At 32.4% G+C, this 12,665-nt stretch overlaps 2 protein-coding genes across 7 annotated transcripts in view; one reads left to right on the top strand and one right to left on the bottom strand.

The window, feature by feature from the left end:
• The window catches only part of dntt (deoxynucleotidyltransferase, terminal), a 621,669-nt gene that overhangs the window by 545,355 nt on the left and 63,649 nt on the right, over positions 1 to 12,665 (bottom strand). The window lies entirely within an intron of this gene.
• The window catches only part of blnk (B cell linker), a 66,766-nt gene continuing 65,394 nt past the window's right edge, over positions 11,294 to 12,665 (top strand). For both annotated transcript variants that reach the window (XR_012388524.1, XM_073919483.1), the window contains exon 1: positions 11,294 to 11,428. Coding sequence is in view for 1 of the 2 variants with exons in the window: in XM_073919483.1 (XP_073775584.1) it covers positions 11,360 to 11,428 (69 nt within the window). In the remaining variant the exon portion in view is untranslated. The remainder of the gene's footprint in view (positions 11,429 to 12,665) is intronic.

Below are 12,665 nucleotides of genomic sequence, written 5' to 3'. Positions count from 1 at the left end.
CTGTTCATAATTAGTTTCGAATTTATAGTTTATTCCAGTGATTAATGATGCATTTAAAGCTTCATAACTCCAGTCTTCAGTTTCACATGGCCCTTCAGAAATCACTTTAATAATTATTAATTAATTAATTTATTATTATTATTATTATTATTATTATTATTGGTATAATTATTAATATTGTTGCTAATGTTATTATCATTATTATCATTATTATTATTATTGCTATTATTATTATTATTGATATTATTATTATTATTATTATTATTGCTATTATTATTATTATTATTATTATTATTATTATTATTATTATTGGTATTATTATTATTATTATTATTATTATTATTATTATTATATTATTATTATTATAGTAATTATTATTATTATTATCGTTTTTATTATTATTATATTTATTATTATTATTATTATTATTATTATTATTATTATTATTATTATTAGTGCCCTCGTTAATATTATCATCATCCTCATCATCATTATTATTATCAACATTTTTATTATTAATAATGTTTGTATTCATATTTTTAAATTATCAGTACTATTATTCTTTTTAGATTTTTATTATTGCTATTATTATTATTATTTTTATTCATTATAATTATAATCATCATTACTATTATAATCATCATTATTATTATTATTATTATCATCATCATTATTATAAAAATAATAATAATTATTATTATTATTATTATTATTGCTGCTATCATTATTATTATTTTTTATTGTTGTTGTCATTATTATTATTATTGTTGCTATTATTATTGCTCCTATCATTATCATTATTATTATCACCATCATTATTATTATTATTATTATTATTATTATCATTATTATTATTATCATTATTATTAATATTATCATCATTATCATTATCATCATTATTATCATTATTATTATTATTATTATTATTATTGTTGTTATTATTATTATTGCTGCTATATTATTATTATTATCATCATCATTATTATCATTATTAATATTATCATTATTATTGTTATTATCATCATTATCATTATCATCAATATTATCATTATTATTATTATCATTATTATTATTATCATTATTATTAATATTATCATCATTATCATTATCATCATTATTATCATTATTATTATTATTATTATTATTATTATTGTTGTTATTATTATTATTGCTGCTATATTATTATTATTATCATCATCATTATTATCATTATTAATATTATCATTATTATTGTTATTATCATCATTATCATTATCATCAATATTATCATTATTATTATTATCATTATTATTATTATTTTCATTATTATTATTATTATTATCATCATTATCATTATTATTATTATTATTATTTTCATTATTATTATTATTATCATCATTAATATTATTATTATTATTATTTTCATTATTATTATTTATTGTTGTTATTATTATTATTATTAATATTATTGTTGTTGTTATTATTGCTGCTATCATTATTATCATCATCATCATTATTATTATTATTATCATTATTATTAATATTATAATCATTATCATTATTATTATTGTTATTATTATTATTATTATTATTATTATTATTATTGCTGCTATCATTATTAACCGCTTCAGACCCTGCGTCCATTACAATGGACATCACATGACATCCCATTTTTCTGAAATTTGGAACATAATTCAGGTCTGAACGGGTTAATATTATTATCATCATCATCAGCATCATTATTATTGATGTTATTATTATTATTAATGGTAATAGTAATAAAAGCAATAATGGCTAGAGTAATCATTTCATTTGATACTACATATAATAACTAATAAATAAATGATGAATAAACTATGTTTGTTTACATTTAATAAATGTTTATTAACACGCCTTGATAAACAGAATAATTTTCTTTAAAAAAAACTTGAAAAAAACTAGTGTGTGTATATATGTATATATATATATATATATATATATATATATATATATATATATATATATATATATATATATATATATATATATATATATATATATATATATATATATATATATTAGTACTACTATGAAAACCTTTCCATGCTCTGTTAAATATTTAAAAAATTAATAAATAATAATAATGAATCATTTTATCTTCAAGTGTAAATGAGAAAAATTAAAGGAAACAGAGGGCTGCATTCTGTGGCCAGCAACACTGTTTCAAATATAGATATATACACACATTTACTGCACAAGCAGTATTATTAGACGTTGCATAAAGTTGATCTCATAACCACACACACACGCATGGTTTGCTAGGTAGTCTTGCAAAGGAAATGACAATCATTATTTAAAGCACCAGTGTAGAGAACCACATGCAAACAGGCTTTACTCATTCCACTGCTTATTCTGGAGAGAAAAAAGTATGCAAAGCCCGTCTAAAAGTGAGCATGGGCACATATTTAAATTAGCCAACACCAAAACTAGCCATCAGTGAGCACGTTACATTCATCATCATGTGTACACGCTTTAGCACAACCACTGAATACTCCAGCGCTCATTTGTGAAATAAATAAAATACTTTCTAATTTATTCCAACCTAAAAACTAATCTAACTTCTTCTCTCACAATAGTTCATAATATAATCATTTTCTTTCTACTTATATCTTTGTTTATTAGGGGACGCCACAGCGGAATGAACCGCCAACTATTCCAGCATATGTTTTATGCAGCGGATGCCCTTTTTGGGACTGGGAAAAACCCATACACACTCATTCACACACACACACACGTATACACTACACCCATGCAAACTCCACACAGAAATGCCAACTGACCCAGCCGGGACTCAAACCAGTGACCTTCTTGCTGTGAGGCAACAGTGCGAACCACTTAGCCACTGTGCCACTCTATAACTATATCACTTACAATAATATAATTATATAATTTAATAACTGAATGCAATTCTGTCTGAAATGATGATAAATATGTCAGATCTAGTGGTTGAAGTAGTTAATCATTCTATTTATTTTCGATTGTACATAATATTTTTGTTATTTTACAAGATATCCAGCCTGAACTGCAATGCATTGTGTTCATTTGGTTAACTATGCAAGTTAATTATTCACACTGCAAATAATGCTTTTCTTAATTAGATTTGGCCTTGATTTTAGTCCAAATATCTAAAAATTCTTAAATCAAGAAGCATTTCCTAGACAAGGATAAATCTTGTCTTGTTTTGAAAAATAATGAGTCAATATTACAGTTTTTCTCAGTGGCTTTGGTGCATTTCTCACTACACTATTTACATTTGCACAACAGGTCATGCATTTCTCAAAACAGTCACTTGTGCACATCCTAGTGGCAGTTTCTCATTCCTTTCAAAAAATTGCAAATGCTTTTGGACGTGCATCAATCGCTTTCATTTAACTCTCTGCTGTTTATATCATTATCATTTGCTTCTGTCATGTCAGTCAAAATGAACTAAACTTGTAAATGCTGAATAGTCACTCCATATAAAACTGTACGTTTTTCCTTCAAACAAACCAACAAATCTGCCAATGGAAGATGAAAAATAATCTTGTTTTCAATTTGAAATAGTAAAAACTGTTTATTTACTCATTGACAACAGTGCTTTTCTTTTTTTTTTTTTTTTTTTGCTGTAGATAATTTAAAAAATTATATGGACGGACGGACGGAGAGACAGACAGACAAACGGACGGACGGACGGACGGACAGACAAAAAGATTGAAAGATGATAGATAGATAGATAGATAGATAGATAGATAGATAGATAGATAGATAGATAGATAGATAGATAGATAGATAGATAGATAGATAGATAGATAGATAGATAGATAGATAGATAGATAGATAGATAGATAGATAGATAGATGTTTGTCTGTTTAATGGTATAAGCAGATTTTCTCAGCACATTTCTAATCATAATAGTTTTAATAACTCATCTCTAATAACGGATTTATTTTCTCTTTGTCATGATGACAGTAAATAATATTAGACTAGATATTCTTCAAGACACTTCTATACAGCTTAAAGTGACATTTAAAGACTTGACTAGGTTAATTAAGTTAACTAGGCAGGTCAGGGTAATTAGACAAGTCATTGTATAACAGTGGTTTGGTCTGTAGACTATCGAAAAAATACATAGCTTAAAGGAGCTAATAATATTGACCTTAAAATGGCTTTTAAAAAATTTAAACCTGCATTATTTCTCCAGAAGAACAAATATTATCAGACATACTGTGAAAATTTCCTTGCTCTGTTAATCATCATTTGGGAAATATTTAAAAAAGAAAAAAAAAATCCAAAGGGGGGCGAATAATTCTGACTTTAACTGTACACACACACACACACACACACACACACACACAAACACAAACACACACACACACACACACACACACACACACAAACACACACACACACACACACACACACACACACACACACACACACAGTATATATAAGTGCAATAATAATATTAATGTGAAAATAGTTTTTCTTTTATTCCAGCCAAATCAAAAATACAACTTTATCCAGAAGAAAGAAATAGAATGAGAAAGAACTAAAATGACACAATAATTTTGTCTTCAACTATATATGGCAAAAAATCTAAATATCACCATGTCTAACTCTTCCAATATTGTCCAAATATAGATATAATGTTTATAAAGATAATAAAAATGCAGTAAAAAGCACCAGTGCACTCTAATAGATGCTGGGTTGTCATGCTTATAAACCAGCATTGGGTCAAATATAAACATATACATAACATTAGGGTTTTTTTTTTTAATGAACTTTAAATGACACTTTTTGTCCGTATTTAAACCAAAATTGGGTTAAAACAACCCAGCATTATTTTTAGTGTTAGAACATCTGCTATAAACAACAAAACATCACCAATATATTGACGCTAAAATTTTTTTAAATAAAATATAAGCAAGAGCTAGTTCTGGTGTAAAAGCTACATATGCTGGAAATAAACCTCAAATTAGTCTTTCATTTCCCTTTCAGTCCATGCAAACTGTGTTTTCCCCACAGAGAGAAGGACGAAACAACCCAGCAGTTAATACTAGGTTTAAGTTGTGATGTCAGGTGACCAAAATTCAATGACAAGTCAGCAACTAAGGATGTTATTTTGACCTCCAATAATAAAGTTAAGTGACGTTGATATTTGGTTGATTTTAGGCTGGAAAGTGGCCAAAATCCAACGTCAAGCCAACATCTTAAACCAGGGGTCGGCAACCCGCGGCTCTAGAGCCGCATGCGGCTCTTTAGCGCTGCCCTAGTGGCTCCCTGAAACTTTTTCAAAAAATGTTTGAAAATGGAAAACGATGAGGGAGGTAAATATATTTTTTTGTTTTAATATGGTTTCTATAGGAGGACAAACAATCTTAACGTTTTCCAATGCTGTAAAAGTGTGTAGAATATTTAATTTCAACATTTCTGTCAACGAAGATTTGCGTCATAGCCTGCGACACACGTTTCTATCAGCAGGGCGGGATGCCAGGCAGGTAGCTGTTGTAAATAAACCGGCGGCTGTGTGATGCGCCATGGAGCGCAAGCTGTCTTTGCCAAAGATGTTCACCGAGGCACGCTTTCTCATTTTCCCTCCCTGAAAGAATTCAAAGAAGCCCATCTCGATCACTAACTCAACGGTGATTATTTACAAGGTGCGATCGTTAATATGCAAACTGCATTTGGGAGCAGATTTTGTGAGTTGCGAAAGGAAAAAACGAGACTGTCTTTCCTTGACACACACCCTTGGAGATTGACCCTTCAGTATGTATTTGTAGCCGACGAAGTCATTTTTTTAGTAGGCTAATATAGCTAATATAAATACATATAGCATGTGTTGCCATCATTATAAGGCTTATATAAAGCTTTTAATTTTTTGCGGCTCCAGACATATTTGTTTTTGTTTTTTTTGGTCCAATATGGCTCTTTCAACATTTTGGGTTGCCGACCCCTGTCTTAAACCAACATTATATTGATGTCTTATACTGACATTTATTCATCAAGTATGGCAACCAAAATCCAACATCTGATAGACGTCATAGTGGTAACGTCCACACAACGTCAAGCTGAAACATCATTAGACGTTGATATTTGGTTGATTTTAAGTTGAACATTGGACATTGAACACTGGACAAAATGTCTAGCCAGCGTCTAATGACAACGTTATTTTGACCTCCAATAAGGAACTTCAATGACGTTGATATTTGGTTGATTTTAAGTTGGACATTGGATATTGACGTCAGTCTGACGTTGAGTTCTGACATCAAGCCGATTTACATTGCCAAAAAAAACACAACGTTCCTATGACGTTGGGGTACAACATCAATCTGACGTCATGTTGATGTTTTGTGCCTGCTGGGAAGCTCTGTAAAGCAGATCTTTCTCTTCAACTGTATATTGCAAAAACAAAAAATTAATAATAATATTATCGCGATGTCTAACTCTTCCAATATTGTCCATCTCTAGTGTCTGCTACAGTACATGAACAAATGCTGATGCTAAAAATGTCAAACTGGACATCAACTATACATATTATCAAATAAAAATATTGTAAACGAAAAAAGCAGCAGGGTCAAATCCGGACAAGCTCAAATGAGGTTATTTTTTTCAATTATATTCAAACTACACTTTAACTCAATGAGAGTTTGTCCATATTTAACCCTACATTGGGTTTAAACAACTGAGCATTTAAGAGTGCGAGAACATCTGCTTTACACGACAAAATGTCACCAATATTTTGACGCAATAATAATAAAAACCTCAACTATGGATGTAAGCTAGAGCTAGTTCTGGTGTAAAACCCACACATGTTATGAACCTCAAATTAGTTTCTCTTTCTGTGTATGCAAACCCACACAGAGGACAAAACAACCCAGCAGGCACACAATGTCATAAGATGTTAATATTAGGTTAGATTTAGGTCGTGACGTCAGGTGACCAAAATGTCTAGCCAGCGTCTAAGCACGACGTTATTTTCACCTCGAATAAAGAACTTAAATGATGTTGATATTTGGTTGATTTTAAGCTGGAAAGTGGCCAAAATCCAATGTCGAGCCAACATCTTATTGATGTCCAATACCGACATTTATTCGTCAGGTATGGCAACTGAAATCTAGCATCTGATAGACGTCATAGTAGTAATGTCCACACAACGTCAAGCTGAAACATCATTAGACGTTGATATTTGGTTGATTTTAAGTTGATTTTAAGTTGAACACTGGACAAAATGTCTCGCCAGCGTCTGATGACAACGTTATTTTGACCTCCAATAAGGAACTTAAATGACGTTGATATTTGGTTGATTTTAGGCTGGAATGTGGCCAAAATCCAAAGTCGAGCCAACATCTTAAACCAACATCATATTGACGTCAAATACTGACATTTATTCATTAAGTATAGCAACCAAAATCCAACATCTGATAGACGTCATAGTGGTAATGTTCACACAACGTCAAGCTGAAACATCATTAGACGTTGATATTTGGTTGATTTTAGGCTGGAAAGTGGCCAAAATCCAATGTTGAGCGAACATTATATTGATGTCCAATACCGACATTTATTCGTCAGGTATGGCAACTGAAATCTAGCATCTGATAGACGTCATAGTAGTAATGTCCACACAACGTCAAGCTGAAACATCATTAGACGTTGATATTTGGTTGATTTTAGGCTGGAAAGTGGCCAAAATCCAACGTCAAGCCAACATCTTAAACCAACATCATATTGACGTCAAATACTGACATTTATTCATCAAGTATGGCAACCAAAATCCAACATCTGATAGACGTCATAGTGGTAATGTTCACACAACGTCAAGCTGAAACATCATTAGACGTTGATATTTGGTTGATTTTAAGTTGAACACTGGACATTAAACACTGGACAAAATGTCTCGCCAGCGTCTAATGACAACGTTATTTTGACCTCCAATAAAGAACTGAAATGACGTTGATATTTGCTTGATTTTAAGCTGGAAAGTGGCCAAAATCCAATGTCGAGCGAACATCTTATTGATGTCCAATACCGACATTTATTCGTCAGGTATGGCAACTGAAATCTAGCATCTGATAGACGTCATAGTAGTAATGTCCACACAACGTCAAGCTGAAACATCATTAGACGTTGATATTTGGTTGATTTTAAGTTGAACACTGGACATTGAACACTGGACAAAATGTCTAGCCAGCGTCTAATGACAACGTTATTTTGACCCCCAATAAGGAACTTAAATGACGTTGATATTTGGTTGATTTTAGGCTGGAAAGTGGCCAAAATCCAAAGTCGAGCCAACATCTTAAACCAACATCATATTGACGTCAAATACTGACATTTATTCATCAAGTATGGCAACCAAAATCCAACATCTGATAGACGTCATAGTGGTAATGTCCACACGTCAAGCTGTAACATCATTAGACGTTGATATTTGGTTGATTTTAAGTTGAACAATGGACATTGAAGACTGGACAAAATGTCTCGCCAGCATCTAATGACAACGTTATTTTGACCTCCAATAAGGAACTTCAATGACGTTGATATTTGGTTGATTTTAGGCTGGAAAGTGGCCAAAATCCAACGTCAAGTCAACATCTTAAACCAACATCATATTGACGTCAAATACTGACATTTATTCATCAAGTATGGCAACCAAAATCCAACATCTGATAGACGTCATAGTGGTAACGTCCACACAACGTCAAGCTGAAACATCATTAGACGATATTTGGTTGATTTTAGGCTGGAAAGTGGCCAAAATCCAATGTTGAGCGAACATCTTATTGATGTCTTATACTGACATTTATTTGTCAGGTATGGCAACTGAAATCTAGCATCTGATAGACGTCATAGTAGTAATGTCCACACAACGTCAAGCTGAAACATCATTAGACGTTGATATTTGGTTGATTTTAAGTTGAACACTGGACATTGAACACTGGACAAAATGTCTCGCCAGCATCTAATGACAACGTTATTTTGACCTCCAATAAGGAACTTAAATGACGTTGATATTTGGTTGATTTTAGGCTGGAAATTGGTCAAAATCCAACGTCGAGCCAACATCTTAAACCAACATCATATTGACGTCAAATACTGACATTTATTCATCAAGTATGGCAACCAAAATCCAACATCTGATAGACGTCATAGTGGTAACGTCCACACATCAAGCTGAAACATCATTAGACGATATTTGGTTGATTTTAGGCTGGAAAGTGGCCAAAATCCAATGTCGAGCCAACAGCATATTGATGTCTTATACTGACATTTATTTTTCAGGTATGGCAACATAAATCTAGTATCTGATAGACGTCATAGTGGTAACGTCCACACAACGTCAAGCTGAAACATCATTAGACGTTGATATTTGGTTGATTTTAAGTTGAACACTGGACATTGAACACTGGACAAAATGTCTAGCCAGCGTCTAATGATAACGTTATTTTGACCTCCAATAAGGAACTTAAATGACGTTGATATTTGGTTGATTTTAGGCTGGAATGTGGCCAAAATCCAACGTCAAGTCAATATCTTAAACCAACATTATTTTGACGTCAAATACTGACATTTATTCATCAAGTATGGCAACCAAAATCCAACATCTGATAGACGTCATAGTGGTAACGTCCACACGTCAAGCTGTAACATCATTAGACGTTGATATTTGGTTGATTTTAAGTTGAACACTGGACATTAAACACTGGACAAAATGTCTCGCCAGCGTCTAATGACAACGTTATTTTGACCTCCAATAAAGAACTGAAATGACGTTGATATTTGCTTGATTTTAAGCTGGAAAGTGGCCAAAATCCAATGTCGAGCGAACATCTTATTGATGTCCAATACCGACATTTATTCGTCAGGTATGGCAACTGAAATCTAGCATCTGATAGACGTCATAGTAGTAATGTCCACACAACGTCAAGCTGAAACATCATTAGACGTTGATATTTGGTTGATTTTAAGTTGAACACTGGACATTGAACACTGGACAAAATGTCTAGCCAGCGTCTAATGACAACGTTATTTTGACCCCCAATAAGGAACTTAAATGACGTTGATATTTGGTTGATTTTAGGCTGGAAAGTGGCCAAAATCCAAAGTCGAGCCAACATCTTAAACCAACATCATATTGACGTCAAATACTGACATTTATTCATTAAGTATAGCAACCAAAATCCAACATCTGATAGACGTCATAGTGGTAATGTCCACACAACGTCAAGCTGAATCATCATTAGACGTTGATATTTGGTTGATTTTAAGTTGAACACTGGACATTGAACACTGGACAAAATGTCTAGCCAGCGTCTAATGACAACGTTATTTTGACCCCCAATAAGGAACTTAAATGACGTTGATATTTGGTTGATTTTAGGCTGGAAAGTGGCCAAAATCCAAAGTCGAGCCAACATCTTAAACCAACATCATATTGACGTCAAATACTGACATTTATTCATTAAGTATAGCAACCAAAATCCAACATCTGATAGACGTCATAGTGGTAATGTTCACACAACGTCAAGCTGAAACATCATTAGACGTTGATATTTGGTTGATTTTAGGTTGGACGTTGGACATTGATGTCGACCTGATGTTGTGTTTTGACATCATTCCCAAACAAAATGCAACGTCCCCACAAGACTGGGGTACAATCTGACGTCATGTTGACCTGTGCCTGCTGTGAAGGTCTATAAAAAGCTTTTTTTTCTCTTCAACTGTATATTGCAATGAAAAATCTAAATATCCCAATGTCTAATTCTTTCAATATTGTCCACTGATGACACTTTTTTAACCCCAATGTCAATTTGTCCATATCTAACCAAGCATTAGGTTAAAACAACACAGAACTTTTGTTTAAGAGTGAGAAAACGTTTGCTATAAACAACAAAACGCCAGCAATATATTGACCCAAAAAAAGATAATAGCTAAGGTGATGGATGTAAGAAAGAGCTAATTCTGGTGTAAAAGCTACACACGCTATAAATAAACCTCAAATTAGTCTTTCATTTCCCTTTCGGTCCGTGTGAACGGTGTGTTTTTCCCCACACAGAGGACAACGAAACAAAATACACTAAAAGCAGATCTTTCACACTCTATTTGCACTTCATAGTGGCCTTAAAAATCACACGTGAGGCTAAACGGAGCCCTTTGTGGTTACACATTACAGATACAAGTGAATACATCACTACAGATTCTAACAGAGAAGTGTGAGGAAAAACACACACACACACACACAGCTACATATGGTCATTTACCATCAGTGAAAACAAGAGGAACTTCCCACGATTGCCTCACAGAAGTGAAGTGTTAGTGCTCAGCTACATCAGAGTCTAGCGTTAGACGTGAAGAATTAACCAGCATGAGTTTACCGAGCAGGGAGCAATGTGAAGGATGGAGTCCGGCGCAGGTCGCTAGCTTTCTCAATCAGGTGAGAGGACGTGTTTTAACACACAAAACTACTCATTTACAAAACATTCTGGCAAATGCATTCAAGCTTTTCATCTGCTATAAATCACACTTTATTTTAAAGCAACACTCCATTTTATTTGTGAAAACTGGCTCATTTTACAAGTACCAACATTCAGCCGATTATTTAGCTTAGCTTAGCATAGATCATTGATTCGGATTAGACCGTTAGCATCTCGCTTAAAAGTGACCAAAGACCTTTGATAATGGTTCTATTTAAAGTTTGACTATTCTGTAGAGTCACCAGCAAAATGAAAATTTTCTAGGTTAAAATGGATAGGAACTATTTTCTAATTCTGGTGGAATAATCGAAAAACTTTATTGCTGTGCCATGACAGATTTAAAGAAACACTTGCATTTTTAATAACAGGCTCATTTTACAGCTCCTCTAATGTTAAACAGTTCAGTTTTACCATTTTTTTTCATTCATTCAGTCAATTTCTGGGTTTGACAAAAGCGTTTTTAACTTAGCTTAGCATAAGTCATTGAATCGGATTAGACCATTAGCATCTCACTTAAAAATGACCAAAGAGTTTCAATAATTTTGCTATTTACAGTTTGACTCTTCTGTAGCTACATTGTGAACTAAGACTGACGGAAAATAAAAAGTTGCTATTTTTTTAGGCTGATATGGTTATAGGAACTATACTCTCATTCTGGCTTAATCAAGAAACTTTGCTGCCGTACCATGACAGATTTAAAGAAACTCTTAATTTTTTTGAAAAATAGGTTTATTTTACAGCTCACCTAGTGTTAAACAGATGAGTTTTACCCTTTTTTTATTCAATCAGTCAATCTGTGGATCTGGCAGGTGCACTTTTAGCTTAGCTTAGCATAAATCATAAAATCAAATTAGACCATTAGCATCTCACTTAAAAATATTATTTTAATATTTAAATCTGGATAACTATGGGCTCTATTTTGATGTTCCATGTGCAAAGTGAAAAGCTCATGACACAAAAGCATTCAGGGCGTGTCAGAATCCATTTTTGCTAATTTAAGGATGGAAAAATCCGCTGGCGCATGGTCTAACAGGGTTGTGCTTATTCTCTTAATGAGTTATAGGTGTGTTTTGAGAATAAACCAATCAGAGTCTCATCTCCCATTCCCTTTAAGAGTCAGTTGAGTTGCGCCATGGTGCATTTGCTATTTACAGGACGACTTTGTAAGTGGAAAAACTGAATGCTTTACTAGCAAGA

This window comes from Danio rerio, chromosome 13 (genome assembly GCF_049306965.1).
Source record: "Danio rerio strain Tuebingen ecotype United States chromosome 13, GRCz12tu, whole genome shotgun sequence".
Classification (NCBI taxonomy): domain Eukaryota; kingdom Metazoa; phylum Chordata; class Actinopteri; order Cypriniformes; family Danionidae; genus Danio; species Danio rerio.
This window is presented reverse-complemented; position numbering and strand designations above follow the sequence as displayed.